General features: G+C 42.2%; 1 protein-coding gene and 1 long non-coding RNA gene across 2 annotated transcripts in view; one reads left to right on the forward strand and one right to left on the reverse strand.

Moving 5' to 3' along the window:
- The window catches only part of SLC18A1 (solute carrier family 18 member A1), a 90,332-nt gene that overhangs the window by 55,915 nt on the left and 21,965 nt on the right, over positions 1-12,452 (reverse strand). Inside the window, exons 7-13 of the mRNA XM_075855411.1 lie at positions 12,357-12,446; positions 9,538-9,581; positions 9,397-9,457; positions 9,188-9,283; positions 6,156-6,234; positions 6,021-6,072; positions 1,844-2,027 (exon numbers count right to left, since the gene is read on the reverse strand). Coding sequence (XP_075711526.1) covers positions 1,844-2,027; positions 6,021-6,072; positions 6,156-6,234; positions 9,188-9,283; positions 9,397-9,457; positions 9,538-9,581; positions 12,357-12,446 — 606 coding nt within the window. The remainder of the gene's footprint in view (positions 1-1,843; positions 2,028-6,020; positions 6,073-6,155; positions 6,235-9,187; positions 9,284-9,396; positions 9,458-9,537; positions 9,582-12,356; positions 12,447-12,452) is intronic.
- LOC142750073 (uncharacterized) overlaps positions 8,892-12,452 on the forward strand; it is a 49,977-nt gene continuing 46,416 nt past the window's right edge. Inside the window, exons 1-2 of the long non-coding RNA XR_012882564.1 lie at positions 8,892-8,994; positions 9,546-9,622. This is a non-coding gene — a long non-coding RNA (uncharacterized LOC142750073). The remainder of the gene's footprint in view (positions 8,995-9,545; positions 9,623-12,452) is intronic.

Genomic DNA, 12,452 nt, shown 5'->3' on the forward strand with positions numbered 1-12,452 from the left:
TCACAGTCTCATGGGCGGAAAAGTCAAATCTCTCTCTGGATGAAATCTGTAAGGCAGCAATATGAGTATCACCATCCTATTTCGTGAAGCACTACCAGCTTGATGTCCATTCTGCAGAGGGTTCGGCCTTTGGCGAACGAGTGCTTAAAGCTGCTAGTACGTCTTCCCTCCCTTGATAAACTGCTTTATAAGTCCTCCGTGTATGTGCTGCCGTAGGACGAACAGGAATTGGAAAATGTACTTACCTGAAATTCAAGGCAGCACAATATCCCACCCAATAATTTTCTACTGCTTGCAACTATGCATCTTCATTCTGGTCTCTGGGAGCTTTATAGGCTAAGGCTGATTGCTTGATTCTTTAATTGTTTTTTTTGCATGTACTGCTTATTAACCCTGTCTCTTCTATACAACAGTCCATAGACTTTAACCCTTTGTGTATATGCTGCCTTGGTCTCCAGGAAATGAAAATTTCAGGTAAGTAAATTTTCCAAATGTACACCGGAGACTGAGATACAGACCGGAGAACGGTCCTATTATATAAATGACATATATACACCGGAGACTGTGTCCTATACACTGATATACAGACCGGAGAACAGTCCTATTATATAAATGATATATATATACACTGGAGACTGGCTCCTATACACTGAGATACAGACCGGAGAACAGTCCTATTATATAAATGATATATATACACCGGAGACTGCGTCCTATACACTGATATACAGACCGGAGAACAGTCCTATTATATAAATGATATATATACACCGGAGACTGCGTCCTATACACTGATATACAGACCGGAGAACAGTCCTATTATATAAATGTTATATATACACCGGAGACTGCGTCCTATACACTGATATACAGACCGGAGAACAGTCCTATTATATAAATGATATATATACACTGGAGACTGCGTCCTATACACTGATATACAGACCGGAGAACAGTCCTATTATATAAATGATATATATACACCGGAGACTGCGTCCTATACACTGATATACAGACCGGAGAACAGTCCTATTATATAAATGTTATATATACACCGGAGACTGCGTCCTATACACTGATATACAGACCGGAGAACAGTCCTATTATATAAATGATATATATACACTGGAGACTGCGTCCTATACACTGATATACAGACCGGAGAACAGTCCTATTATATAAATGATATATATACACTGGAGACTGCGTCCTATACACTGAGGTGCAGACCGGAGAACAGTCCTATTATATAAATGATATATATACACCGGAGACTGTGTCCTATACACTGATATACAGACCGGAGAACAGTCCTATTATATAAATGATATATATACACTGGAGAATGCGTCCTATACACTGATATACAGACCGGAGAACAGTCCTATTATATAAATAATATATATACACTGGAGACTGCGTCCTATACACTGATATACAGACCGGAGAACAGTCCTATTATATAAATGATATATATACACTGGAGACTGTGTCATATACACTGATATACAGACCGGAGAACAGTCCTATTATATAAATGATATATATATACACTGGAGACTGGCTCCTATACACTGAGATACAGACCGGAGAACAGTCATATTATATAAATGATATATATACACCGGAGACTGCGTCCTATACACTGATATACAGACCGGAGAACAGTCCTATTATATAAATGATATATATATACACTGGAGACTGGCTCCTATACACTGAGATACAGACCAGAGAACATTTCAACCTATTGTATTAATAAGTTACTGGGTATATACACATTTTTTTATTGGTGTTTTAAATGTTACATAGGTAAAATAGATGATATAAAATTAAATCTTACCCACTGCAAATCCTAAGCATAGAGCCATGTCCGAGATGGCATATATCCCACCATACACAGAGGAATGACGTAGATCTACTAGGTGTCCCATAATGGGAATAATTGATGCATCAACCATCCCAAGGGCAATGCCAATACCAGCATTAGGACCGATGAGACCATATATGTTGACAGCAAGTGGAACCTAAACAGGAAAAGGATGCACAATAAGCAAGTTAGAAATATAATGTTTTAAAGTATTTAAAAAAATTTTTTTTTTTTACTGCTCTGTGTCCATGTTTGTTTTTTCTTACTCTATGAACCGAAAATGAAAGGAAAACATATTCTAATTCCGAACCTTTTAATACAATCCATATAGTATGTTGGAATTTTCAGGGACCACAGTCCAACATCTGACTGGTAAAACCATTGGCGTGGCTAGTATTATTACAAGTCGGTGCAGGGTGACACAATGGAACTTGTTTCAGATTAAGAGGCGTAGCTAAAGGCTCATGGACCCTGGTGCCCCCACCGCACATGCAACTTCCCTTTGCGGCTGTGACCCATCCTTAACTTTCAGCTGCATCAAGCCTCTCTTAGTGCCCCCTACACAGTAATAGTGCCCACTTTGTGCCCCACACAATACTAGTTCTCCCTTTAGTGCTCTACAAAGTAATAGTGTCTCCACACAGTACTAATACCCCCTTTGTGCCCCCATAATGAATTTGCTGCCCTCTCTATGCTCCTACACAGTAAAAAATGTCTCCTGTGGGCCCCCAAAAAGTATTAATGCCCCCTTTGTGCCGCACAGTAAAAGTGCGCTTCTTTGTGCCCCCACATAGCTATAATACCCACTTTGCTCCCGCATAGTAATAATCCCCCTTTGTGCCCCCAAAGTACTAAGTCCCATGTGTGCCCCCTACAAGGTAATAGTGCCCCTAAAGTAATAATTCTCCTTTGTGCCACCCAAAGCATGTATACCCTTCAGCATGCACCCCTAAATCAGACCACAGATCAGAAATAAAAAAAGGCATTCACTCACAGACCCAGGACTTCTCTTCAGGCCCGTCCCGGATCCCTACAGGCTGCACAATGTCTGTGCCGCGGCGGATAGAAGGTCCTGATGCTGAACAATGTGTGCTGCGTCGCAGGCACAGACCTTGTGGCAGCCTGTGGTGATCCAAGGCCCTCTTCCACTGTGGGCCTGTTTGCACCCCTGCGACCACGATGGGGCCCACTCAGTGGCGTTATAGTAATGACACTGAGAGGGCACTACCATGTATGTGGGCCCAGGTCTTCTCCTCCCCGCCACTCCACTAGCTACCCCTCTGATCAAATTCCTCCTCCATATTTTTGTGTGTGTTGCCAGTTCAGTAGAATATGTGGTCAAACCAGATTGGCAGGACATTGGGACCTAATGCTTGTATTTCACATGTCAACTTCTGAAATCTACCCAGGTATCTAGTTTTGGGGCTGCTTTGTAGTATAGAAAGGGGACTTAAAGTGATATTCCCAAAATCATAAATTATCACCTACTTACAGGACAGGTGATAACTTGCTGATCGCTGACAATCCCACCTCTGGGATCCCCACCGATCTTGAAAACGGTGGTCCCGAACCCCCAGCTCAACAGTAGTGTTTAGTACATTGAATGGAGCTGCGGTCGAGCATGTTGTTCCATTCAAAGTCTATGGGAATGATGGAAACAACCTTAGACAGTGAATGGAGAGGCAGGCGCATGCGTTCTTCCTTCCAAGAGTCATTCATTTTTATTTTTTTGTTGACATAGCTGTTTGAGGGCTTATTTGCGGGACGAGTTGTGGTTTGAAATGGTGAAATTTATTTCACCATAAAATGTATGGAACACTTTAAAAATAAAAGTTGTAGGGTAGAATAAAAATAAATTAAAAAAAAAGAATTCTGCCATTGTTTTTTGGGTTTTATTTTTACAATGCGGTTTAAATGACGTGTTATATTTTTTCTGTGGATCAGTACGATTTTGCAATACAGAATTTATGTATTTGTTTTATGTTTTAATACTTTTACATAGTAAAAACACTTTTTTAAAATAAAAACAATGTTAAAAAAAAAAAATTGTATCGCCATATTCTAGACCCATTCATTTTTTCAATGGAGCGGTGTGAGGGTGTAATGTCCATGGCTGCGGGCTGTCAGCTCCAATCACCTCCTGACAGCCGCAGCCACGAGTCGGCAAGCGTTGGCCCCAGCCTCCTTCTCAGGAGACGCCAGCGCTCGCTTCCACTCACCTCAGCCGGATCCCGTAGGGTGGGCGTGCACGCTCATGCCCGCTCTTAAAGGGGACTTTTGATTAACTTTGACCCGTGAGTACCCTGGACTATAAGAGGGGTCCAGCCCCCTGCTTCTATGCCTGAGCGTTGTAGATGTTTCCTAGTTTGTCTATGTGATGGCCTCCTAGTGTGTTTCCGGTTTCCTGTTCCTGTTCCAGTTCCTGTTCCTGTTCCTTGCATTCCATACCATCTGGTCGAGCACTGTACTGTGCCAAAGTCGTATCCCACGTCTGACCTGCTTCACCTCGCCGGACGTCTACCTGCTGCCTAGTCCTAGCCGAGCCTGCCCTGCTGCTGTCTGAGCTGCCACAGGTACCCTATACGAACTATAGACATTCACCTGTGCCCTGTTGGCCAGCTACCTTACCGCCAGACCCTTCGTGACAGTGGGCTTGTGTTTGGTGGAGCAAGCTGTAGTTTTTATCGGCACCGTTTTAAGGTACATACGATTTTTCAATCACTTTTGTATTCTATTGTTTGGGGGAGACAAGGTGACTAAAAAACAGCAATTCCTCTTATTTTTTTTTCACCGTGCAGAATAAATTATGGGATATTTTAATAGATCAGATCATTGACAATGACAATATCAATTATATTTGTGTTTTTTTTTTATTGTTTATATTATGTTACATAATAAATAGGAAAATGATTTTTTTTATTCTTAAACGTTTTATTAAAATTCCTTTTACGTTTTTGTTTAGTCCCAATAGGGGATTTGAACATGGAATTGCTTGATTGCTTGTACAATACACTGCAATACTTCTGTATTGCCTTGTATTGTCCTGTCAGCTTTAGCCTACTAAGCCCTAGGAGTACTGATGGCAGATCTCAGGGCCTTCTTTAGGGCCCCGGTTGCCATGACAACCCATCAGTACCCCGCAATTGCGTCATGACAGAGGGGCCACTCCTGTCTGTCTAACCGCTTAGATGCCGCATTTGCTATTGACCGCGGTTTCAAAGTGGTCAAACAGCCACAATCATAGGTTGCTTTTGAGCCTGCTCCAGCATCACATGCAGTTTTGATGCAATTTTGGTTTTGTTTTTGAGACAAACACAGAAGTGGCCACAAGAAAGGAGATGCATCAGACTTTTCTTGATACCTCTTCTTTTGAATTCTCTTCTGGCTTTGGTTAAAAAAAACTGAGCAAAAAATGGCATCAAAACTCTCTGTGTGTTTTCCAGGTTGTACCCACTAGTTTTATTACTGTTCCTTTTTCATAAATGCATACTGAGAGTATGTTTCTGCCTTTACTTTACGGTAAGTCCAAGCAGCAGGCTTTTCCACAGGGAAGACAGACCAGGGAGGTTAACCTCACTCCACCACCACTTAGACTTCTGGCTATCCATTTGCAAGAAGTAACTTTTAACACCCCCATCAACCATCATACCCATGGCAGAACCTAACATCACAATAGGTAGGGTATCAATATCCATATGTGCTGTGCGTTAACTCTACAGAAAGCGGTCTTTACTTTTTAATGGGCTATGCTATTCCATGGACAGAAAATAGGTGGTAATTTAAGTGTCAGTCTACATTCAGCAGCATAGACTTGTAGTGTAGCGTAGCGAAGGAAAGAGGGGGATGTGATATTCTTCAGAGAGCCCTGCATGTTACTAGGTCAATCTCTTGGCCAAAGGAAGAGATTCCAACATTAGGGAATAATGATTTATGCAATTTCCTTAAATCATAATCCTAGTTATGTTTCAAGGCTTTTTAATGGGTTGGACATTGACTTACAGGGTAGCTACCTATAGGTGGCACTAGAGAGACTTCCTGGAGGACAGCTAATTAGCATAAGCTTCCCAGGGAGCATTGCATGTAAGTCGCCTTACACCAGCTGGATCTCCACAAGGCGAACCAGTACCTTCCAAGTTATAAGTATACTCACACAGAGCAGACTAATTCCCGCAACAATCATTCCGAGAAGTGTGCACAACCACCTGAAACAAAGAAGAAGACGCTGATGATTGAGTCTTTAGTTAATTTATGAAATACTGAATATCTACAACTAGAATAGACCCACCTCCCTATCTTGTGTGACAGAATTCCAAACAGGTTGGTGCATAGGAGGTACGAGATGCTGGAAGGTAGGAAGGCCAAGCCTGTTAAAGTAAAACATGCGGTTTATACATTATAACTGTGCACAAACTGGAGCCGTAGTGCTGCTGTGTGCATGAGCCCTTAAACTGACTATACACATTAGATGTAAAGCCTGTCGAACCTGCTGATGATGATGGGTAAGCTCAATGATCTAATGTACATTTGATAACAAATGTGGGGTAAAAGAAACATCAAGCATGCGTAAATTTTAAAATTTCTGGTCCCATGTTGCCAGGGGATCTAAGTCTAGACAGCCCGTCTGGCATCAGCTTATTTGGCCTCACCATAAACCAAACTAAGACGTAGAAACGATCGCTCGTCCCCATACATTACTGATCATAGCCCTTTTTGAAAAGAAACAAACCAGCGCTGATCAACGAGCTATCTCGTCGATAGGCACTAATTTTTACGGCCAAAATTGGCTGGTGTAAAAGGACCCTAAAGCTGCACATTCATGGCCTAATTATTTGGTCTGATGGTTGTAAGTACTGAATATTGTAACCAGCATTGACCTTCAGTGTCCTTGTGACATTTCCAGTCTTTATATATGTCCATTTGGGCTTCCAGATATGATGATTTGGTCTTCATTAATAATATTACTGATAAATCTATTAAGTTCATTATCTAGTAGGGAAAAATATTATTTTTTTTATGTTTAGACCCGTCAATGAAGAAATGGTTAAATTTGTCAACCTCTGTGTAATCCTTTCAGCTAACTGGGTGTACAGTGATATAATTACAGGCACAACCTTAGGAGAATTCTGTTCTCTAATGAGATTGTGTAGGCTGGAGGTTGATTAAGTGGTTTGATTTCCAGGAGACGTTTAATGTGATACTGAGCAGTCACCGTTCTACACAACAGTCATCCAAAAAAGACATCAATTTCCTGTTGTTCTCCTAAATTGTGAAGATGGCAACAAAACATACTGCATGGGCCAGAAGAAGGGGGAGTTCAAGTTTCACCTGTAGTTGTCTTATGACATGATCGACAATAACATTGCTGGGGGGGGGGTCTGTATGCTCAGACCCACTAATACACCAAATTAAGGGGGGCTTGGGCACGCAAAAAGGGCTCCTGCATACTGGCACAGAGCCTACACTGTTGTATGGACTTCATCCGACTCTGTGTGTACAGAGATATTCTTCCTAGAAGTAATGCTTCCTTGTACAAAGACCAAAAAGGTACAGAAGAAGGCTCATGTACCTCTATGTCAGCCCTATTACAGCTCTTTACAAAACTGAGCTATAATATGGCTTATGTAAAGCCCTAAAGCTGGTTTGAGATTTCAGAGAGCAGCTACAAAGAGTATCTCTTGCTCTGGAGGACCTGGCACATCCCTGTATTACACGGATAGCCCATTGGTGTCAATGGAAACCATGTAATACTTAATTTTGCCTGTGGTGGCACTGCAGCATAATTGATACCTGCTGCTGTGTTCACCAAAAGATTACAGCTTGTAACGTAGATTTATTTATGATACACGGTAGGCAGACTAACAACAACTAATCAACTTCTTTATTAAACAGCAGCGTATAAGTTTCAGCAAAGCGGTCAATAACCAAGATCAGGGAACTCGACCTCCGCGGGAGTTCCCACCGTGCCCATTTGTGTCAAAGGAATCTGTGGACACACAGGTCCCGCCTTCTATAGTGCCGCCACAGATCACAGAGACGCCACTCTCTACCACGCGGCTTATCCCAATCTCTTTATTCACCTATGTCACGGGTTGCACCAGATTCCTTTGTGGAGGATGCCCTCCTAACCCCTGCTACACTTACACGGGTCGTTGCAGAGGCACCGCTACCATTCGCGCACGGACTTCTCTCTGCGGTACACTGGCAACGGTCCGAGTATCTTAGACCCAACTATTTAAGGGGGTATTGTAAAGTAACTAGATAGTCCAAAGTCCATGCAAATCAGTCCATTGAATAAGGCCCCATGCACACGGCCATGCCCGCAATCACGGCCCGCATTTTTGGGCCGTGCTCCCATGCAATGTATGGAGTAGGGCCGGAAAATGCAAAAGAACTGACGTGTTCCAGAATTTTTGGAAAATTTCTACGGCACGAACACCCATCCGTAACGATACAGAAAGGAGTCTGCGGCCAATAGTACTGAACGGGTCCAAATATTGCAGACCGTATTACGGTCTGCAATTACGGACAATTTTTCCGGTCGTGTGCACGGGGCCTAAGATGATTACCACCCCTTTAAGACCGCTTTGCACTGGCTATAACATAAACATCACTTGCTTGTAACGTGTATATTTATAACCAGGAAATATTATTTCAAAGATGACTATTCACTCAAATTACCACAAGGGGTAGAGGGATGACCAGACTTCACTTGATAATTAAACTGTATATTCTGGATATCATTTATTCACTCAATATTCAGACCCTATTCTTAGGTCCCTCTGACTTGATGACACTTTGTGGTGTTAGATTCTCAGACACTCGGCCAGACACTCTAATGTTCAGTTTCTTTCTACCTATTGTTACTCTAACTCCCTCAACTGTCATTACCTCACACTTTCCCGCCTTTTTCTAACTCCTCCCCTTCTTTCTCGCTAACCTCTTTTTATACATGAGCTGCACCAATCACCATGACCAGTGCGGTCACCTGATCTGTGCACTAATACAGGGCTCAATGGGAAACCCCCCTTAGTGCAGGGCTGCTATGTTTCCTTGATTGCTAGGGAAGCCATACAGAAATGGAGGATACAAACAACCAAGACAGTCACCGGGTGACACACAAAAGGGTGAGAGAGCAAAACACGCAACCATTTACAATACCTGGTGGGTGACCAGGAAACACCCCACAACCTGATCGCAGGGAACCCCTTTTTCTGAAACAGTTTGTTACGTACCCACATACCACATGATGTAACATCTAATATGTCCTTAGTTATCAGTAGTAATGTACAAGATCATGAGAACCAGTTTGGGATGTACCTAATTGCCAGTTAGGAGTGCACATAGTTTCCATCATCCATATGGGCAGAGTGGGTTCCATAACTGCAATAGCCATATTAGCAATGCACAAAGCCCCTAGAGAGAAAACATAAGAATATAATATGTATATAAACTGAAGACGGAGTTATACAGCCATTGATAGGTTTTAATTTTTGTATCACTTCAGCACCAGGTCAGCTGTAACTTACCTGCAGCCACCAAAATGTAAGGGTCACCGAGGAGTGTTAAGTAGGGTGTCGGTGGAATAGTCTATGGAAGAACAATACAATGGATGAATGTATGGATCTAGTACACATGCTTGTTTAATTATGTTTTCTTATGACACTCACCCCTGCAGAAAACTTGGAAGGCCGCAGAATACAGAGCTGTAAAGCTGTGGACGAAGAAGAGCATTTTAACCCCTTGATACTGAAGGTATTTTAAACCTTAATGACCGAGCAATTTTTAACGTTTTTCCATCGTCGCATTCAAAGATCTATAAAATTTTTATTTTTCCGTCGACATAGCTGTAGAAGGACTTTTTTTTTGCGGGACAAGTTGTATTTTATAATAGCACCATTTTGGGGTACATATAATTTATTGATTAACTTTTTAATAACTTTTTTAGTGGGGTACTGGAAAAAAAACTGAAATTTCGCCATTTTTTTTGCATCTTAATTTTATGCCGTTTACCGTGTGGTATAAATAACATAATAACTTTATTCAGCAGGGCGTTACGATTGCGGCGATACCAAATTTATATGGATTTGTTTATGTTTTCCTACTTTTACACAGTAAAAACAATTTTTTTTCAAAATTATTTGCTTTTGTGTCGCCATATTTTAAGAGCCATAACTTTATTATTTTTTGACTGATGCAGTTGTAGGAGGGCTTTTTTTTTGCGGGACGACTTGTAGTTTTTATCGGTACCATTTTGGAGCATATGCGACTGTTTGATCACTTTTTATCAAATTCTTTTGAAGGCAGGATGAACAGAAAACAGCGTTCACCGTGCGAGTTAGATAATGTAATCATTTTATAGTTGGGTTCGTTACGGACGTGGCGATACCAAATATGAGTACCTTTTTACTTTTTTCATAATAGAGTATTTTGTAAGGGGAAAAAGTGTTTTTTTTGTTTTTTTTACTTGGGACATTTATTTATTTATTTCAAACTTTATTGAACTTTTTTTTACTTTATTTTTAGTCCCACTAAGGGACTTTACTGTGCAGACTTTTGATCGCTACTATAATACACTGCAATACTTCTATATTGCAGTGTATTATTGCCGGTCAGTGTAAAACTGACAGGCACCTGTTAGGTCATGCCTCTGCGGGATGCCAGTGGGGTGAGAGAGGGAGCCCCCTTCTTCTAAAATAACTCAGATGCGGCGCTCGCTATTGAGCGCCGCATCTGAGGTTTTAAATATGATCGGAGACCACTGCTAGTGGTCTCCGATCGTTGCCCTGAAGCCCGAGGCTGTTACTAACAGCCCAGGCTTCAACAGCACCCCGCACGATGCGGGGAAAGTTCTTCTGAAGTGCAGACGTGAAAAGGCGGCGCTTCAGAAGAACTACCCTGAACGGCCGACGTAAAAACACTATGCGCCGGTCGTTAAGGGGTTAATGGACATCATGACATACATTGCTGGATAGATTGGACGCGCACTGAATCTTTCTATCTTCATTAAAACTAATTAAAGGGGTTTTATCCGTTGGTCATTTCCAGGTTTACACAAACTGTATGGTCACCTCTGGATAAGTTTTGCACAGGCAACACCTGTATATGGAATATAGCCTAAGGTTTCCTCTTACACGACTCGATGTGGGCCACGTAAACGAGCGCCGATCAATGAGACAGCTTGTTGATCGGCGCTCATTTGCTCCTTTCACAAGTATGAGGAAGAGTGCTCGTTACTCCGATCGCTCGTCCCCATGCATTTCTATCATGTCGGCAGCATGTCTCCCTGTTTAGGGTATGTTCACACGATGAGAGGCATTTACGTGTGAAAAGACAGACTGTTAACAGCTGCCTCGTTTCACACGTAAATGCTCTTCCTCGCATTTTGCGAGCCGTCAGAGACGCTCGTAAATCTTGAGCTGTGCTTCATTGAGTTCAATGAAGAACAGCTCAAATTACGTGGCAAAGAAGTGTCCTGCACTTCTTTGCCGAGGGAGTCCATTTACGCGTCGTCGTTTGACAGCTGTCAAATGACGACGCGTAAATTACAGGTCGTCTGCACCATACGTCGGCAAACCCATTCAAATGAATGGGCAGATGTTTGCCGACGTATTGTAGCCCTATTTTCAGGCGTAAAACGAGGCATAATACGCCTCGTTTACGCCTGAAAATAGGTTGTGTGAACCCAGCCTAACACATACATAATAATACTTTCGGCCGTATAAACAATACAAGCAGCCGATGGTGTTTACACAGGGCAACGATCGGGAATGAGCATTGTGTGAACGCTAGTGTGCCCGATAATTGGCCCGTGTAAAAGGGCCTTTACTTGCTGGCTTGTCTTCTTCCCATGCATCCTTGTACCATCTCTTCCCCAGGTAAGTGACACATACACACCCAGCTGTCGACATGATGTAAAAGAATATGTGATTCATCAGAATAGGCCATATTCTGATCCTCACGTGCTCATTGCAGGCGCTTTTGGTAGTGGTTAGGGGTCAGCACGGGCACTTAAAATGCAGCCCCAAATGCAGCAAGCTGAAACGTACTGTATGTTCTGACACCTTTCTATTATAGCCAGCATTAACTTCCTTGGACCATTTTTGGTAGGTACTAACCACTGTATACTGGGAGCACCCCACAAAGATCTGCTGTTTCGGAGATGCTCTGACCCAGTCATATAGTCATCACAATTTGGCCATTGTCAAAGTCGCTTAGATTCTTACACTTGCCCATTTTTCCTGCTTCCAGCTCATCAACTTCAAGAACTGACTGTTCACTTGCTGCCTAATATATCCCACCCCTTGACCGGCACCATTGTAACCAGATAATGAATGTTATTCACTTCACCCGTCAGTGTTTTGGTGAACAATATATAAACTGTAAAATTGTGACCAAACACTTAAAAATTCTACAATGATGTGTGATGCTAAACTCTAATATTCCTAATAAGATCGCAATTTGTTGTAGTACTAGTTCAGCGTCTTACCTCCATCTAGCAGAGCCAGAACTGCCAACACCAAGAATGGAGAAGCTTTCCCAACAAATTCATACATGACTGACCCAAAGGGGGCACCAGCTGCAG

The sequence above is a fragment of the Rhinoderma darwinii genome, chromosome 3 (assembly GCF_050947455.1).
Source record: "Rhinoderma darwinii isolate aRhiDar2 chromosome 3, aRhiDar2.hap1, whole genome shotgun sequence".
Taxonomy (NCBI): domain Eukaryota; kingdom Metazoa; phylum Chordata; class Amphibia; order Anura; family Rhinodermatidae; genus Rhinoderma; species Rhinoderma darwinii.